The following is a 17743-nucleotide window of genomic DNA, read 5'->3' on the forward strand; positions in this document are numbered from 1 at the left end:
AACACAAATCACCCAATTATCACATACCAATTATGTGTTGCACTTTTATAATAATAACATGAAATAATGAACATAGCAATTATAATTCTAAGACACGTAAGCTTCACATCAATTACCAAACCGTCCTTATGCCAACACTTTCCAGAAAAAAAAACAAACAGAGAGGAGTTAGAGTTGACTTACCCTAATTCCACTTCCAATCGGTTCAACTGAAAGGTCTTCTCACCATAGACACCTAGTTACTCTCTGATTTTGAATCAAACGAGAAACCAATGTGAACTGTAAAGAAAAGCAAGAAAGAAACGAGAAGAAAAGGATTTCAGAGAGAAGTACAAGTTTTTGAATGGGATACTTTTGTGATAGGATTTTGTTTCTTAAAGCATGTTTTCTCAAATCACCCTATCACATAATTACACATATCTAGTCGATCAGCCCTCTCGAGGACGCTTTTCCCCTGTCCCTGACTCACTGCTCCACTACTATTCTCATGTGTCAACAAAACACCATTCCATTCATAGAGCGTCCAACATATGACAACCAGAGTCGTCTAACACTTTAGCTAGATTCGTCTAACACTCTCAACAAGGACTCATCTACTTATTGTAATTGCATTAGTCGTCTAGTGCATGCATTTTACACTTAGTTGTCCATTTAGTGTAAAACACACACCCCTAATTTGGTGAAACTTCGCCTTTTGTCTAACACTCTAACCAACATACCCTTCTTCCAAATTCGTCTACTTACTTCATAGCTTGGCATCATATAGTCCTCCGCTAGTCAACCCATCATCATTTTCTATTTTCTTATACGTTGTAATTATTTTTATTGTCTTTTGCTTAAGAGACTAACCTTTCTAGATTGATTCTATTGTGAGTTCATAATAAAAGTTTTGTGCAAGTGTTATTCTTCAAATTCTATAAACAAATGCTATATCATCAAAAAATTTAACCATAAAATTATTTTTTAATTTGGTTGATAATTCAAATTTTCTCCATAATTGAAATTCTTGTTATTTTGTTTAATTTTGAAAATTTCTTGTTTATTTAATTCGAGATAAAATAATACAAGTCTTAAACATAGACATTTGAAGAACCTTGAGATATCTAACAAATTAATTAACGTTTGTTTAATTAATTTTATTTTATTTAAAAATTGAATGAATGACAATCACGTAACAATTGATAAAGAATTTAAATGTTAATGAATTGAGAAATTAATACGTTTTTCTAATTTTTTTCCTCTCATTCTTTTAATACATCTATAACAAAACCCTCTTTCTACTTTCTTTCTACCTTATTACGACTTTGGATTCACCAACCTTATTTATACTTTATTCTTTATAATTTTATTTTTTGTGATAGATGATTTTGAACGATCTAATTTTGCGTTAAATTATGTACTCTAGGCGACTTTTAACTTTACATTAAACGATCTAATTTTGCATTAAATGATCTACTCTAGACAATATGTCCATTCATTAAACGATCTATTTTATTTGATTGTAAAAATAATAACAATCAGTCATGGCCATAAACATAGGAATTTGACAAATGTAAGTGCAAGGAAAATCTAAAAGGTTACCAAGTTCCATAAACGGATTACATAAACCCACTGATAAAAATGTTCCCCCATTTTCATTTGTTATCCATGTCATTTCCATACATTAAGCATAACGCACGAGGTGAAGACCTTTGGATGAACCATATTGTACAACAATACATCTCAGCAGCCTCAACCCCAGTTGGTTAGAAGTGAGTAAACCCAATGTTAAAAGAGAATGGCGTGCTACGTACTCTTACTGAGAACATGGAATGAAGGTGAACTAACCTGCGTCATTGAATAAAAGCTTTCTTGTTAAAATTCTAATTGCAACATTTTGTGACGGATTTATTCAGATTGCCACACCGTGATCTGGGTCAGCCCCATCTATGTCAGCATCGTGTGGTCATCAGTAACATTGATTAAAGCAGAAGAAACACCCTTTAGACCTGCCTTCAATATCAACTTTCGGGGTTTCGCCAGAATCATCTCTTCGAGCCATTAAAGCACTTGTACCTGGAGATTCTGGTGGCAATACAGCATTTTTGGATGATGAAATACGCATTGGAGCAACTGGATCGGCCGGGGAAATGGTAATTAGATATCGAAGCAACATCTGTATTATTTGACTAAAATTGGGTCGATCATTTGGTTCCTCTTTCCAACAAGAAGTCACAATCAGAGCCAATTCATCAGGGAGGTCTTCAGCGCTCGGCCTTGTACTCTGAAACAGTTAAGTCAATATTTATATAGTGAATCCTTAGTAAACTCCACGAAAAAATGCAGCACACTCAATGATAAAAACATATCAAACTATGATCGTAGTCATAAAGACCTTGAAAATAACAATTTAAACTCTTGAAGATTACACTATATATGATGTACCAAATAATTTATATATTGGAAAGGGGCGATATTCTTGCAGCATAAGAAACAAGACTAATTCATAACCAAACCAGAGCAATGGTGATAGAGTAAATGCCATTAACCTTGGCTATATAAAATGAAGGATCTACATGATTTGAAAGAATGCCTTTTGTTAAGTGTTAAAAAGTGGACTTTAAACTAAAGTCAACTCTACAAAACTGATATATACATCTCGAGTATGAGATTAAACATAAAGGCCCAATAGAAAGTGGAACAACATGCCCAATAAACAACAAATTTATTAGGATAGACTTTAACCTATGAATTTGATATCATATTAAGAAATGGATTTTAAGCCAACGTGGGACTTCCAACCCACAATATCATGTTAAGAAATTGATTTTAAACTAATGTAAGACTTCTAACATACCCCTCGAGACATATCATTTCGAGCGGATTTTAAGTCAATATGAGACTTTCAACACACCCCTATCACGCCGAGGTATATCATCTTAAGCATGGAACTAGACATTAATGGGTTCTCTGATAGCGGTTAGAACAAAATGCCCAACAAACAAGAAATTTGCTAGAATAAGCTTTAACCTAAGACTTTGATATCATGTTAAGAAGTGGACTTTAAGTTTAACTCAATCCTACAAAACCAGCTTGTACAGTAAGGTTTGCATCCATTTATATACTTCATAAATTGACCATATATCTAATCAATATGAGACTTCCAACATTAAGTAATAATCAAATCTTAATTTTACTCTATTTTATGCTTTTTGTTTTCAAATATTTAAACACAGAGTTGTAAACACAACATTTTAGTTCCTCCCCATGTGATCATTCCATGCGATCATTCCATGCATAAATCTTTGAAAACATAAATCAGAGTGAACTAAAACCTCGAAATAAAGGTTTAAGGGTCTGGTTCAACAGACTTCTGCATAAGTTTTGGAAAAGAAAAACAAGACCAAAATTTAATTGATTTTTACATGAGTTAAAATTAGTTTAAGCATGAACTGATATAGAAGCTCTTTCGTATAGCTTCTCCAATGTTTTACTTTTAATTTGTGCATAAGCTATGTTTCAGCAGTTTTAATTTTAATTTCGTATACCTTCTAGTTATGATAGGAGATGGCTTGCTAGAGGTAACAAATTATTCAAATGTTATGACTTTGAGCATAATTCATTATGGTAAGCACCAGATGAAAAGAATGTTATCAACCTTAAATGCAGCTGCATATGCAGCCTGTAGATTTGACATGCCTTCAAAAGGCAACCTATTATGGATGAGCTCCCACAGCACTATAGCAAAACTGTAGACATCCACCTTATGGTTGTAATGTTTCTTCTCCCCTTGTCTTAGAGTGACAGTGCTGTAAAGCTGTAACCAAACAAGGATGAAATGGTAAATTACTAACATGGATCACCAAACTGAAAAAATAATAAATTGTTCAGTTTTTGACAATTAAGAAGTACTTCTGGAGCCATCCAACGATATGTCCCTGTCTCAGCAGTCATCATCTCTGCTAAGGACTCTTCTCTGGCTAGACCAAAATCTGCAAGTTTAACAGTTTTATGATCTTCTGTCAAGATCAAGTTATCTGAGATGAAAACAGAAAATTTGATCAGAATTCCACTAGATCGTAAAATAGATAGATATTCCTTGATAGATATTAAGCTGTTTCTTTGTAACATCAGTTCTATAGAAATATGAAGCTGTTTCTTTACCCAAATATTTATTATCTCGATGGTCCATCGAACACCTTAGAAGTGAATGAAGGAATTGCCTACATTTTTTCATCCGCTAAAAGTATATTTTTGGTCCTTTACATTTTACTAAAATTCATTCTTATTCTTTAACTCTTGAATTTGAGTTGATGTTGTCATTCTGAAACTCTAGTAGATTCCCATTTTGGAGAACGGTTTTGAGCCGATTTTTAATTGACTCAAATCTTGAAATTTATCTTACTAGAGTCACCAACTTGAAAGTATGAAATGAGAGTAATTACCAAAGCAAAAAGGGCATAAACAAAGAGGACAATGTGAGAAAAGTGACTCTTACAAGTAATGGAAAAAGAATCTTGTTAGGTTTCTTGCTGACAAGAAACCAAGCCTTCCCTCTGTTCTGATGACAGAACACACAACACACACTCACAGTAGAAAAACCTTGTATTATTATATGGGTAACAAAGAGAATGTTCAATGACATCCAAGGGAACTATCTCCCTTCTCACAGGTACAAACCAGTCCACAACAGAGATACAAAATCGTGTCTGTCTCAAGATACCTTCCCCTTATATATAGTCATCCCCCAAGGGACACTATAACAGCCTAATAACATATACATTTTACCCTAAATTATGAGATGGTATCAGAGCTCTCAACATCTGGGAGCCGCCTCTAACTGCTCACTAAAACCCTAGCCGGCAACCTTCATTGCTGCCACTCTCTCTTTCAAAACAGCCTTCATTGTTGTTGCCAACACAACTCTACACTATATCCTTCATTGCTGCAGTGTTCTTTCTTTTGTAGTGCTTTTCCTTTCAAATCTCGTCTCACTGGATTACCATCGTTCTGCTGCTTGGACATGGCAGACCAAACTATGGAAGTGGTGCCTACTGCATCACAAACCAATCAGGAACAACTCCAGAACCTCAACACTACCTACCGCTTAAATGGAACGAATTATTTGAAATGGGCCCAGCTTGTTCGCAGAACTTTAAAAGGTAAAGGGAAAGCTAACTGTCAGAATATGTGAATTATTGTGCAATTAATATAGCAATTATGTGTAATCCTGCAATTATGTCTAATCCCTAAAATTAAGGGATTAGGATTAGTAATTATTGGGCAGATTTCCTTTTATTAAGATCAGGTATTATTGGGTAGATATCTCCTGATTTAGAGACTTTATTTCAGGAGATTTTTTACCTTAATTAGACAATAGTTTGTTTCTTTTTAAACACTTATGTATTGTTTCAAAAGTATGAATGAGAGAATAATTAATTCCAGCATCCTACTACTGTTTTACAACATGGTATCAGAGCTCTAGGTTTTTCCTGGAGCCCTGGTCTTTGTTTTTTGTCTCACGGCCTTCATTGCCGTTCCTCAACTATTGCTGGCCTTCATTGCCATTCTCGTCAAAAAAAAAAAAAAAAAAAAAAAAGGGGCAGCCTTAATTGCTGCTGTTATTCTTTCCGCTGTGTTAACCTAACATCCGATTACAATGTCTGGTGCTACATCAAGTAGAGAAGTCTCTAGTCCTTCACACAAAAATGGAGAACTCCAAGGTCTCCGAGCGTCATACAGGTTGGATGGAAAAAATTTTCTCAAATGGTCCCAGTTTGTTAGAACCTATCTCAAGGGAAAAGGATGCCTGGTTCATCTCCTTGAAAATGGTCCAAGCATGGAGGATCCAGCATTTGCAGCATGGGATGAAAAAGATTCCATGATTATGTCTTGGTTGTGGGACTCCATGGAAGCTACCATCAGCGACACTTGTATGTTTCTTAATACAGCTAAAGATATTTGGGACTCCATAAACCGCACATATTCTAAAGCCAATGATGCTGCCCAAGTATATGAAATCAAAATAAAAACTGCAGCCACAAAACAGGGAAGCAGAGGAATCACAGAATATGCGGCACTGTTGCAGAATCTATGGCAGGAACTTGATCACTACAGAGTTTTTGAAATGAAGTGTGCTGAGGATGCAATCCTCTTGAAGAATTTCATAGAGAAGGATCGTGTGTATGATTTTCTTGCAGGACTAAATCCTGAATTTGATCAAGTTAGAGTGCAAATTCTAGGGAGAAAGGATACTCCTTCACTAGAAGAAACCATCTCTATTGTTCGTGCAGAAGAAAGTCGAAGGAGTGTAATGCTTGAGTCTCAACCAATGGATGGGTCTGCTCTACTTACCAAACCTGAACTGGTGCAGAAAGGAAATGAGCAAATTCCTAATTCTCTATGGAAAGGAAATAGAGATAATTTATGGTGCACCTATTGTCAGAAACCGAGACACACAAGGGAGAAATGTTGGAAATTGCATGGCAAACCTCCAGGAAAGGAGTGGGTGAATCGTGGAGGACAACAAAAGTCCCAAGTGCACATAACACAAACAGAGATTAAAGAATCTCCAGCAGTAGACAGTTTCAATATGGAAGAAATAAAGAAATTGAAGAAGCTATTGGGGAATATGGAGGAACCCTCTGGATCATGTTCTCTTGTTTTCTCAGGTAAAACTTCTTGTATGAATACCTCATATAATGTGAACTCTTGGATTGTGGATTCGGGAGCTACAGATCATATGACACATTTATTCCACTTGTTTCATTCTTATACACCCTCACCAAGTAATAGAAAAATTATTGTTGCAAATGGGTCAGTAGCTACTGTTGCAGGATATGGTAATATCCAAGTAAACCCGAACCTTATGCTTAAAAACGTTCTCCATGTTCCCAAACTCTCAGCCAGTCTTCTCTCCATAAAGAAACTAACCTCTGATCTCAATTGTTCTGCAATGTTTTCCCCATCTCTATGTGTTTTTCAGGAACAGGACTCGGGGAGGAGGATTGGACTTGCTAAAGAAAAAGATGGTCTTTACTACTTGGAAGTATCTAAAGAATCCCAAACCAACCAAGCAAAATCCCTTCACAGTATAACAAATAAGGATGAACTATGGTTGTATCACTATCGTCTAGGACATCCATCATTTAAGGTGCTACAATTTATGTTTCCTCATTTGTATGAAAACTTAGATATCTCAAAGCTTCATTGTGAAACTTGTGAGTTAGCGAAGCATACTCGTGCTTTTTTTCCCAACAGCAATAATAGAAGCTCTCAACCTTTTCAATTGATTCATAGTGATATATGGGGACCGTCTACAGTACCAAATATTTCTGGGGCCCGCTGGTTTGTAACATTTATTGATGATTGCACTAGGGTTACTTGGCTCTATTTGCTTAAACAAAAATCTGATGTCAGCACTATCATTCCCATATTTCACTCAATGATCACAACTCAATTTGGAGTTAATATTAAAAGGTTTAGGACCGATAATGCTAGAGATTATTTCAACCAAACCATATCCTCGTATTTCCAATCTAATGGGATCATCCATGACTCTTCATGTGTTTATACCCCACAACAAAATGGAGTGGCAGAAAGAAAAAATGGGCATTTACTCAATATAACTCGGGCTCTTCTTTTTCAAGGGAATGTTCCAAAAAATTATTGGGGAGAAGCTGTTCTTACTGCATCATATCTTATTAATAGACTTCCCTCTCATGGCCTAAGTAATAAGAGTCCAATAGAAGTCCTAAATAATTTCTTTCCTCACTTTAAGAAATCAAATGGATTGATTCCTAGAATATTTGGATGTACAGCCTTTGCACATGTCCCTGTTCAAGCTAGAGATAAACTGGATCCCAGGGCTGTTAAATGTATTTTTTTAGGATATTCAGCCACACAAAAAGGGTATAAATGTTATGATCCTATCATTAAAAAATGGTATATCTCAGCTGATGTTACTTTTCTTGAAACTAAACCTTTTTTTAACAAAACCAATCCTACAGAACAATGTCTAGAAGACCCTCATGAAAATACTGAGTTCTTAACTCTGCCATATATCACAACCAACAGATCTGAGCCTCCAACTATACAACATAATTCTGAACGAGGATCAGAAGCTATGGATACAGATTTCCCCATTGAAGCAACTCGAATAGAAGCTGACAATCCTCCGAGATTTAACAAGGTTTACACCAGGAGAAAGCAAATTCCAGAGATGATGCAAGTCCATGAATCCAATCCAAGTTCTGCACCAGAAAATGAAGAAATACCTGAACCAGAAAATGAGATTGACCTTCCAATAGCCATCCGAAAAGGTACTAGAAATTGCACTAAAAAACCTCTCTATCCTCTCTCAAATTATGTTTCTTATGATAGATTATCAGCTAATCATAAAAGCTTTATTGTAAACTTGAATTCTGTGGTTATACCAAATAATATTATTGAAGCACTAGCAAAGAAAGAGTGGAGAGATGCTATGCAAGTGGAAATGACAGCATTAGAGAAGAATAACACTTGGGAAATTGTGGATAAACCCAAAGAAAAGAATATTGTTGACTGTAAGTGGATATTCACAGTAAAATATAATGCTGATGGGTCACTTGAACGATACAAAGCAAGATTGGTGGCCAAAGGATACACTCAAGCATATGGAATAGACTATGAAGAAACGTTTGCACCAGTTGCTAAAATGAATACTCTAAGGATTCTTCTATCCTTAGCTGCTCATTTTGATTGGAAACTACTACAGTATGATGTTAAAAATGCCTTTCTTCATGGAGACCTAGAGGAAGAAATCTACATGAACATCCCACAGGGGGTTGAAGGAGATAGACAAAATAAGGTGTGCAGACTTAAGAAGGCACTATATGGACTGAAACAATCTCCTAGAGCATGGTTTGGGAGGTTCTCAAAAGTTATGAAGGGATTTGGCTACAAACAAAGCCAAGGAGACCACACGTTGTTCATAAAACATTCAGAAAAGGGGAAGGTAACAGTTCTTTTGGTGTATGTGGATGATATTATAGTAACTGGGAATGATGAAAAAGAAAAGGAAAAATTGAAACAAAGACTAGTCCAAGAATTTGATCTCAAAGAGCTTGGAAAACTGAAATATTTTCTAGGAATTGAAGTAGCATACTCTACCCAAGGAATTTTTATATCCCAACAAAAATACATAACCGATTTGTTGGCTGAGACGAAGACTATTGGATGCAGACCCGCAACAACTCCAATGGACCCCAATCACAAACTGAGTAAATCTGGAGATGAACCAGAAGTAGAAAAAAGGATGTACCAGAGGCTGGTTGGAAAATTAATATATTTGGCGCATACCCGACCAGATATTGCCCATTCGGTAAGTGTAATAAGTCAGTTTATGCATGAACCAAAGGAGTCTCACCTTCAAGCTGCCTATAGGATTCTACATTACTTAAAAGGCACTCCTGGAAAGGGAATCCTATTCAAGAAGAATGAAAAATTGAACCTTGAAGCCTACACCGACGCAGACTATGCAGGATCTCTAATTGATAGAAGATCGACTACTGGATATTGTACTTTCCTGGGTGGAAATTTAGTAACTTGGAGAAGTAAAAAACAGAATGTAGTGTCTAGATCATCAGCTGAATCAGAGTTCAGAGCACTTGCTCAAGGAATATGTGAATTATTATGGATAAAAATTATTCTGGATGATTTGAAAGTTGATTTGAAGGGTCCCATGAAACTGTACTGTGATAATAAATCAGCAATAGAAATTGCACATAATCCGGTTCAACATGACCGGACAAAACACGTTGAAATAGATAGACACTTCATCAAAGAAAAAGTAGACGAAGGTCTATTATGCATGGCGTATGTTCCATCCAGGCAACAAGTAGCTGATGTGTTAACAAAAGGTCTCAATAGCCCTATCTTCCAAGATCTTATAAGCAAACTGGGAATGACCAATATCTATTCCTCAGCTTGAGGGGGGGTGTCAGAATATGTGAATTATTGTGCAATTAATATAGCAATTATGTGTAATCCTGCAATTATGTCTAATCCCTAAAATTAAGGGATTAGGATTAGTAATTATTGGGCAGATTTCCTTTTATTAAGATCAGGTATTATTGGGTAGATATCTCCTGATTTAGAGACTTTATTTCAGGAGATTTTTTACCTTAATTAGACAATAGTTTGTTTCTTTTTAAACACTTATGTATTGTTTCAAAAGTATGAATGAGAGAATAATTAATTCCAGCATCCTACTACTGTTTTACAACACTAACCACTTGACTGATGATGCTCCTCCAGAAGACGATCCCAAATTTACAAAATGGGATGAAGAAGACTCTATGATCATGGCATGACTATGGAACTCCATGATCCCAGAAATTAATGATACTTGCATGTTTCTTAATTCTGCAAAGGAGATTTGGAATGCAGTGGACCAGACATACTCAAAAGCTAAAGATGCTGCCCAAATATATGATGTGAAGGTGAAGACTGTCGCTGCCAAACAAGGAACCAAGACTGTTACAGAGTATGCCAATCAACTCAAATCATTGTGGATGGAATTAGACCATTACAGGGTCATCAAAGCCAAGTGCTCAGATGATTCTGCCATGCTCAAAGAATATATTGAGCAAGATAGAGTCTATGATTTTTTGGTAGGGCTTAACTCTGATTTTTATCAAGTGAGAGTCCAAATTCTTGGTAAAGACAAAGTTCCAGGAATTAATGAAGTGGTAGCTATGGTAAGAAGTGAAGAAAGCAGAAGGGGAATAATGCTAGAATCCCCAACCATTGAAAACTCAGCCATGATAGCAGGGGAAACATATTATTAGAGAGTTTAGCAGCAGTGACATGGACTGGGAGTGGGGAACAAGTCATCCTAGAATTCAAGATACTGGTGTCTCTAGTAAATCCAACTTCAGCGAATCAGTTGGGGGAGCATTTCTTGACAAAGTGGCAAGTCCTATGCAAGAAGAACAAGATTATCACCAACACCCCCAATATGGACATGGCTGAGTATTTGTCTATGGGTTTGGAGAGCAAGGACACAAATAAGAGTGTGGTGTTATTTGGTAGGAGTTGTTGGGTTGTTAGGGTGTCTATGTCCTGGAACAAATCACATGAAAAGTAGGTATTCTTATGGTAGGTTTGGAGCTGATGATAAGTGCAGTGACATTGTTGATGTTGCTTCTAAGAAAGGTGCAAAAGCTGCTACTTTAAGGGTGGATAATTTGACAAAGGTTGGTGGGGAAAATACATCAGGTGAAGACTATGATGGGAATGTTGTGACTCTTTCTTCTCAGAGTGAAGTTGCAAAAGTTGCTGATTTTAGTGGGGAGAGTGTGGATGGACTTGGTACATATGTTAAAACAGTGGAGGAGGGTGAAGATAGAGGAAAGAAAGTAGAAAGTGGTGGGAGCATAGTGACTACTACTTTTGAGAATAAAGTAGAACATGCGGTTGTTTTGAGTGTGGATGGTTCAAAAGTGGTTGGTGTTGAGGAAGAAAAAGACAAGGGAAGCAGTAAAGAGGTCAAAACGTGGGGAACTTGAGACATGAAGGGTATGGTTTTGTTGTTGGTGATTTTGGTTGGGGACAAGCCAAGAGGAAACCTTGGTGGCTTGGCCTAATTTATGACCCACTTGATGCATCTGATGACACATTGAAGCTAGAACAAAAGAACAAATCTCTGGTTACCTTTGGGCATGGAACCTATGTAGGGTGTCTTCCATCACAGTTAAAGCGTTTTGGGGACAACATTGATGAGAGGGTTAAACAGAGTAGCTGCATCGATTTTTCCAATGCTGTACAAGAAGCTGCAAGGGAGGTTGGAAGACTTCTATCTATGAAGCTGAGTCGTTTAGTCGTTGACAAGCGAACAGGTTTTGAATCTGAATCTACTCTCCTATTAGGGAAAAATTATGGAATTAAGGAAGGAGTGGTAGTGCCAGAAATTGTCATAGATAGACTTTTATATAGTCAATCCGAGCCAGCAGAATTACTTCCTCATGTCAATCGAATTACACGAGTCAATGATAGCGGTAGTAGTATTATGGAGCTGCAGATCTTTAAGACTTGACTTTTTGCATATTATTTGTCAAAAGGGCATAAATTACCTGCTTTTACGGATACCAACTAGTGCTTGGAATTGGAAATAGTCTAATAGATGAAATGGTTGTTGTAGAGAATAGTAAAAGTCGGTTGCCACAACAGGAACCACAAGACTGGATTAGAGATATGCAAATTGCTCAAAGGTGGGAGAAGGGTCAGCAGTGAAGAATCACACCTTTGTAGTGAAGAAAGAACCAAAACAGAAGTGAATTTTGTAAGTGGGTTCCCTTCCAATGATAAGACAATATCATACTGCCATGGGATCAAGCTTCACTGTCCCAACCTTGAGGACAAGGTTGTTCTACAGCAACGTGTAATGATATGATATAATATGTACGATAGGAGGAAACAAATTAAGAAGTCATTGTTGGTTAGGTTGTTAGGGTGAGTGAGGTTTCCTTTATATAGTTGGGGGGTCCTAGTATGCAGGGGACTTTTGGGGGTGTTAGAATAATTACTGTTACATATCATTATTAAGGCTAGTCTATTAGACCAGTAATGAGTAGTACCTAGTTCTGTACCTAGAGGTCTAGTGCAGACTCTTGGTGTTCCATGTACTCTTGCTTTTCAATATATATAGAAAAGAATGAGAGGGATCTGATAAGCACTCAAGAATATATTTTTATCACTTTTTAATCTCAAGTTGGTATCAGAGCAGGTACATCCTGCTCTGGTTTCTGTCCTGGGTTGTCTACCAGCTGTCCGCTGCTGTCCGCTGCCGTCCGCCGTCACTGGTCCGTCCGGCGACCACTGGATCTGGTTCGTCTCTTCACGCGACGACCACCCCCACCGGTGTTGGAGTCTGATTCTCTGTCCGCCGTCACTGTTCCGTCCGGCGACCACTGGTTCTGGTTCGTCTCTTCACGCGACGACCACCCCCACCGGTGCCGGAGTTTGATTCTCCTCCACGCTCCGCCACGCGCCGCTTCTTTGTGCGCTGCGAACAGGTGCGTATTTTTCACGCACCGCCCTCTGGCCGCCGGAAGGTCACCGCGACACCTCCATAGTTGTCGCCTGAGCCTCCTCTCTCTGTTCTAACCCTCAAAACCCTACTTCAGTGAAGTCCAGAAGCTCCCCTTGAAGAAAACCCTAAGAAACCCTCTCGGTTTTTTGGTTCCTCACTGTTGCGTTTTTTCTTTCTCCTATTTTTATCAAGAATGGCGTTTGGAAGTGTTCTTTCTTTCTCTGGAAGTCCCTCCATTACTTCCGAAAAGCTAAACGGAAAGAATTATCTGTCTTGGTCTAACAGCTTGGCCCAATCATCTCAATCCCCAAGTACATCCACAGCTTGCATTTCTCAATCCATGGAAGGTCAAAATTCATGGGTAATTGACTCGGGTGCTTCTGATCACATCTCTGGTAATACCTCATTGTTCTCAACCCTTTCCCTCCAAGAAAAACCCCATTTCATTACCCTTGCAAATGGCTCTAAAACTTTTTCAAAGGGAGTCGGTCAAGTCTCCCTGTTTCCCTCCTTCTCTCACTTTGAAATCTGTTCTTTTTGTCCCGAACTGTCCATTCAATTTACTTTCCTTAAGTTAGTTAACCAAAATGTTACATTGTTCAATAACTTTGGATTCAAAATCTTTTGTTATACAGGAGCGTGGCTCGGGGAGACAGATTGGAGAAGGATATGAAGGTGGAGGTTTATACCATTTTGGATCTCGTCCACGGGTATCCTGTGTTGCAGCTCTTCCCGCTAAAGTGTTACATGACCGATTTGGTCATCCTCACTTGTCAAAGTTAAAAAAGATGTGTCCTGAACTTAGTGGTCTTCAGACTTTAGAATGTGAGTCTTGTCAACTAGGAAAACATATTAGATCTATCTTTCCTAAAAGGTCTTAATCAATATGTAATTCTAGTTTTTCTATTATTTATTCTGATGTCTGGGGACGTAGTCGCATCTGTTCTTTTGGTTTTAGGTATTTTGTTACATTTATTGATGAGTATTCTAGATGTACTTGGGTTTATCTAATGAAAGATCGCTCTGAATTGTTACCCATCTTCACATCCTTTTTGAATGAAATCAAGAACCAATTTGGTCAAGTAATTAAAATCTTAAGAAGTGATAATGCTAAAGAGTATTTCTCCTCCACTTTTTCTGCAATCCTTAGCTCCCATGGTATTTTCCATCAGTCCACTTGTCCTCATACACCCCAACAAAATGGTATTGCCGAAAGAAAAAATAGACACTTGGTTGAAACTGCTCGTACCCTTTTGTGCCCATATTCCTGTTCATCACTGGGGGATGTCATCTTAACTGTCTGTTTTCTTATTAATAGGATGCCCTCCTCCTCTCTCAATAATAAAGCCCCTTTCTCCATTCTCTTTCCCAATGATCCTCTCTTTCACACCCCTCCTCGAGTTTTTGTTTGTGTCTGTTTTGTTCACGACATGTCTCCGGGGCTAAACAAGCTCTCCGCTCGTGCGATCAAATGTGTCTTTTTAGGCTATTCTCGGCTTCAAAAAGGGTATCGGTGTTACTCTCCTGAAACCAAGAAGTACTACATGTCTGCCAATGTTACATTCTTTGAACAAACACCTTTCTTCTCTCCATCTGTTCAAGATGTTCATATCCTCCAACAGGTCATTCCTCTTCCAGTGGTTGAGTCAATATCTCCAATGCCTCAGTCAATCCAAGTCATGCTCAAGGTCCTCCCGAACCTTCCTCTCCACATATTGATATCTTCCGCCACAGTACCCCGATGGATAGTCCTCTTCCAGAAAATGGTGGATCTCCTCCTTCAGATTCTTCTCCCTCACTGTCTCTTGCCACGCCTCCTGGTGAAAATGATTCTGGTTGGCCCATTGCTCTCAGAAAAGGTACTCGTTCCACTCGAAACCCTCATCCCATTTATAATTTTCTCAGCTATCACAGATTGTCGCCCTCCTTTTATTCCCTTTTATCCTCAGTGTCTTCTGTGGTTATATCCAAAAATGTGAAAGAAGCACTTGATCATCCTGGATGGCGACAAGCCATGATTGCAGAAATGCAGGCTCCTGGCCACAGTAATACTTGGGAGCTTGTGTCACTTCCCCCGGGCAAAAAGGCTGTTGGTTGTCGATGGGTATATGCAGTTAAAGTCGGCCCTAATGGTGACATTGATAGGCTAAAAGCCCGGCTAGTTGCAAAAGGGTACACTCAGTTTTATGGCCTTGATTATTGTGACACCTTTTCTCTCGTGGCCAAGATGACTACCATTCGTCTTTTCTTCGCAATGGTAGTCATTCGTCATTGGCCACTTCATCAATTGGATATCAAAAATGTCTTTCTCCATGGTGATCTTGGGGAAGAAGTTTATATGGAGCAACCTCCTGGGTTTGTTGCTCAGGGGGAGTCTGGTATGGTTTGCAAATTGCATCGATCTCTATATGGGCTCAAGCAATCACCACGTGCTTGGTTTGGAAAATTCAGCTCCATTGTTCAAAAATTTGGGCTAAAACGCAGTGAAGCAGATCACTCAATCTTTTATTATCATTCGTCTCTCGGGAAATGTGTTTACTTAATAGTATATGTTGATGATATAGTCATTACAAGAAATGATACAGCTGGAATATCTCAATTGAAGGAGTACTTGTGTAGACATTTCCAAACCAAGGATCTTGGAAGCCTCAAATACTTCTTAGGCATTGAAGTAGCTCGGTCAAAAGATGGAGTTGTAATCTCCCAAAGGAAGTATGCTCTGGATATTTTGCAAGAAACATGCATGATTGATTGTAGACCGGTTGACAGTCCTATGGGCCCAAATCAAAAATTAACAGCAGAAGAAAGTGAGTTATTCTCCGACCTGGAGAGATATAAGAGGCTAGTTGGAAAACTAATCTATCTCACTATTACAAGGCCGGATCTATCTTTTGCAGTTGGAGTGGTTAGTCAGTTCATGCAAGCTCCATGTGTTGGCCATTGGAATGCTATCATTCGCATTCTAAGGTATGTGAAAAAGGCTCCCGGGCAAGGGCTGTTATATGAAGAAAAAGGAAGCCTTCAGGTATCAGGATATTGTGATGCCGATTGGGCAGGTTCTCCTATTGATAGACGATCTACTACTGGATATTGTGTTTTCCTTGGAGGAAACATTATCTCATGGAAAAGTAAGAAAAAGAATGTAGTGGCTCGATCAACAGCTCAAGCTGAATATAGGGCAATGGCGTCACTAGCATGTGAACTTATATGGGTGAAGCAGTTCCTTCAAGAGCTTAGCTTATGTGACATCCAGAGTATGAAGATGTATTGTGATAACCAAGCTGCTCTTCACATTGCATCAAATCCAGTGTTTCACGAGAGAACTAAACATATAGAAATTGATTGTCATTTTGTTCGGGAAAAGTTATTGTCAAAAGAAATATGTACCGAGTTCGTTGGATCAAATGACCAACTTGCAGATGTGTTGACCAAGTCATTAAGGGGACCTCGGATTGAGTTTATTTGTTCCAAGCTTGGTACATACAATCTGTATGCTCCAGCTTGAGGGGAAGTGTTAGAATAATTACGGTTACATATCATCATTAAGGCTAGTCTGTTAGACCAATAATGAGTAGTACCTAGTTCTGTACCTAGAGGTCTAGTGCAGACTCTTGGTGTTCCATGTACTCTTGCTTTTCAATATATATAGAAAAGAATGAGAGGGATCTGATAAACCCTCAAGAATATATTTTTATCAGTTTTTAATCTCAAGTGGGGGATAACTTTATAGATTGAGCTTTAGCTCTTTGTGAAGGGGAATCCCTTGGAGGAGAGAGTGTTCTCCTATTTTTGTGTTTTTTTAGTCTATATAATAAAGAATATTACTCTTCTTTCCCTTTTCAATTTTGGGTTCTTAACACCAACACACAAGGCAAAACACACAAACAAGGAGTAGATTCAAACTCCAATAGAGCTACAACCAAAGCATCACAGAGCAAAGTGAAAGCAATTGTGAAAGCAATTGTGATAGTCAGGAAGAACGAGGAGAATCCAGATCGGTGAGAAAAAATGCTAATGATACCATCTTACAATTATAAGATGGATAGAAAAGGGAGAGAAAACTGAACAGATGTAACTAATTTTATTAACGTGTCAACTATTAAAGTGTGTTGTACGATTTGGTATTAATAGAGAAATACACATATTGACAGCTATACACTAACACTACACATATTGACAGCTGTATACTTCAGCTGTAAGACCTAATGACACTAACATACACTAACAATATGGATAAGTTCCCTGCATTTGCAAATACACTTCAGCATGCACAATCCAACGAGCATAGTCATCATTGTTAAACATAGGCAACTCCACCTTCTTCGTTAACTGTCTGAACTCCTCTAACGTCTCACCTTGTAAATTCAACATGGTCCCTTACCATTTGATTCCTCCTTGTTCTTACTAATTATGATGATTAACCTTTCTAATTGTCCTCTACTTTGATCTGACTCACTTGTAGAATGGATTTGAGGCCTTCTAACTTTGTCTCAAATGCTGCAACCTTGGCCTCTATCTTCTTGGGTGGCATTGCTGCTTTTGTCACCATAAAAATCATGTCTCTCCTTCACTCACGATTTGGCAGGTCAGACCCAATGTTTGTTATTTAATATTGAAACGTCAAATACAACAGCAATAAAATCCTACAGCCACAGACCTATGCTCCCACAGAGCAGCTACTGCCCTTTGTCC

The 17743-nt window shown here is 38.0% G+C and overlaps 1 protein-coding gene across 8 annotated transcripts in view; it reads right to left on the minus strand.

Annotated features, from left to right (window-relative positions):
* Window positions 1-1473: 1473 nt before the first annotated feature.
* LOC124841515 (serine/threonine-protein kinase STY13-like) overlaps window positions 1474-17743 on the minus strand; it is a 19084-nt gene continuing 2814 nt past the window's right edge. For 7 of the 8 annotated variants that reach the window (XM_088116251.1, XM_088116252.1, XM_088116249.1 and 4 more), the window contains 3 exons: window positions 3892-4016; window positions 3638-3796; window positions 1474-2263 (listed from right to left, as the gene is read on the minus strand). In XM_088116251.1, coding sequence (XP_087972377.1) covers window positions 1949-2263; window positions 3638-3796; window positions 3892-4016 — 599 coding nt within the window. In that variant the 3' untranslated portion in view covers window positions 1474-1948. The remainder of the gene's footprint in view (window positions 2264-3637; window positions 3797-3891; window positions 4017-17743) is intronic. The other variant, XM_088116253.1, reaches the window with a different exon arrangement.

This window comes from Vigna umbellata, chromosome 5 (genome assembly GCF_029865625.1).
Source record: "Vigna umbellata cultivar VRB3 chromosome 5, Vumbellata_1.0, whole genome shotgun sequence".
NCBI classification, from domain to species: Eukaryota; Viridiplantae; Streptophyta; class Magnoliopsida; order Fabales; family Fabaceae; genus Vigna; species Vigna umbellata.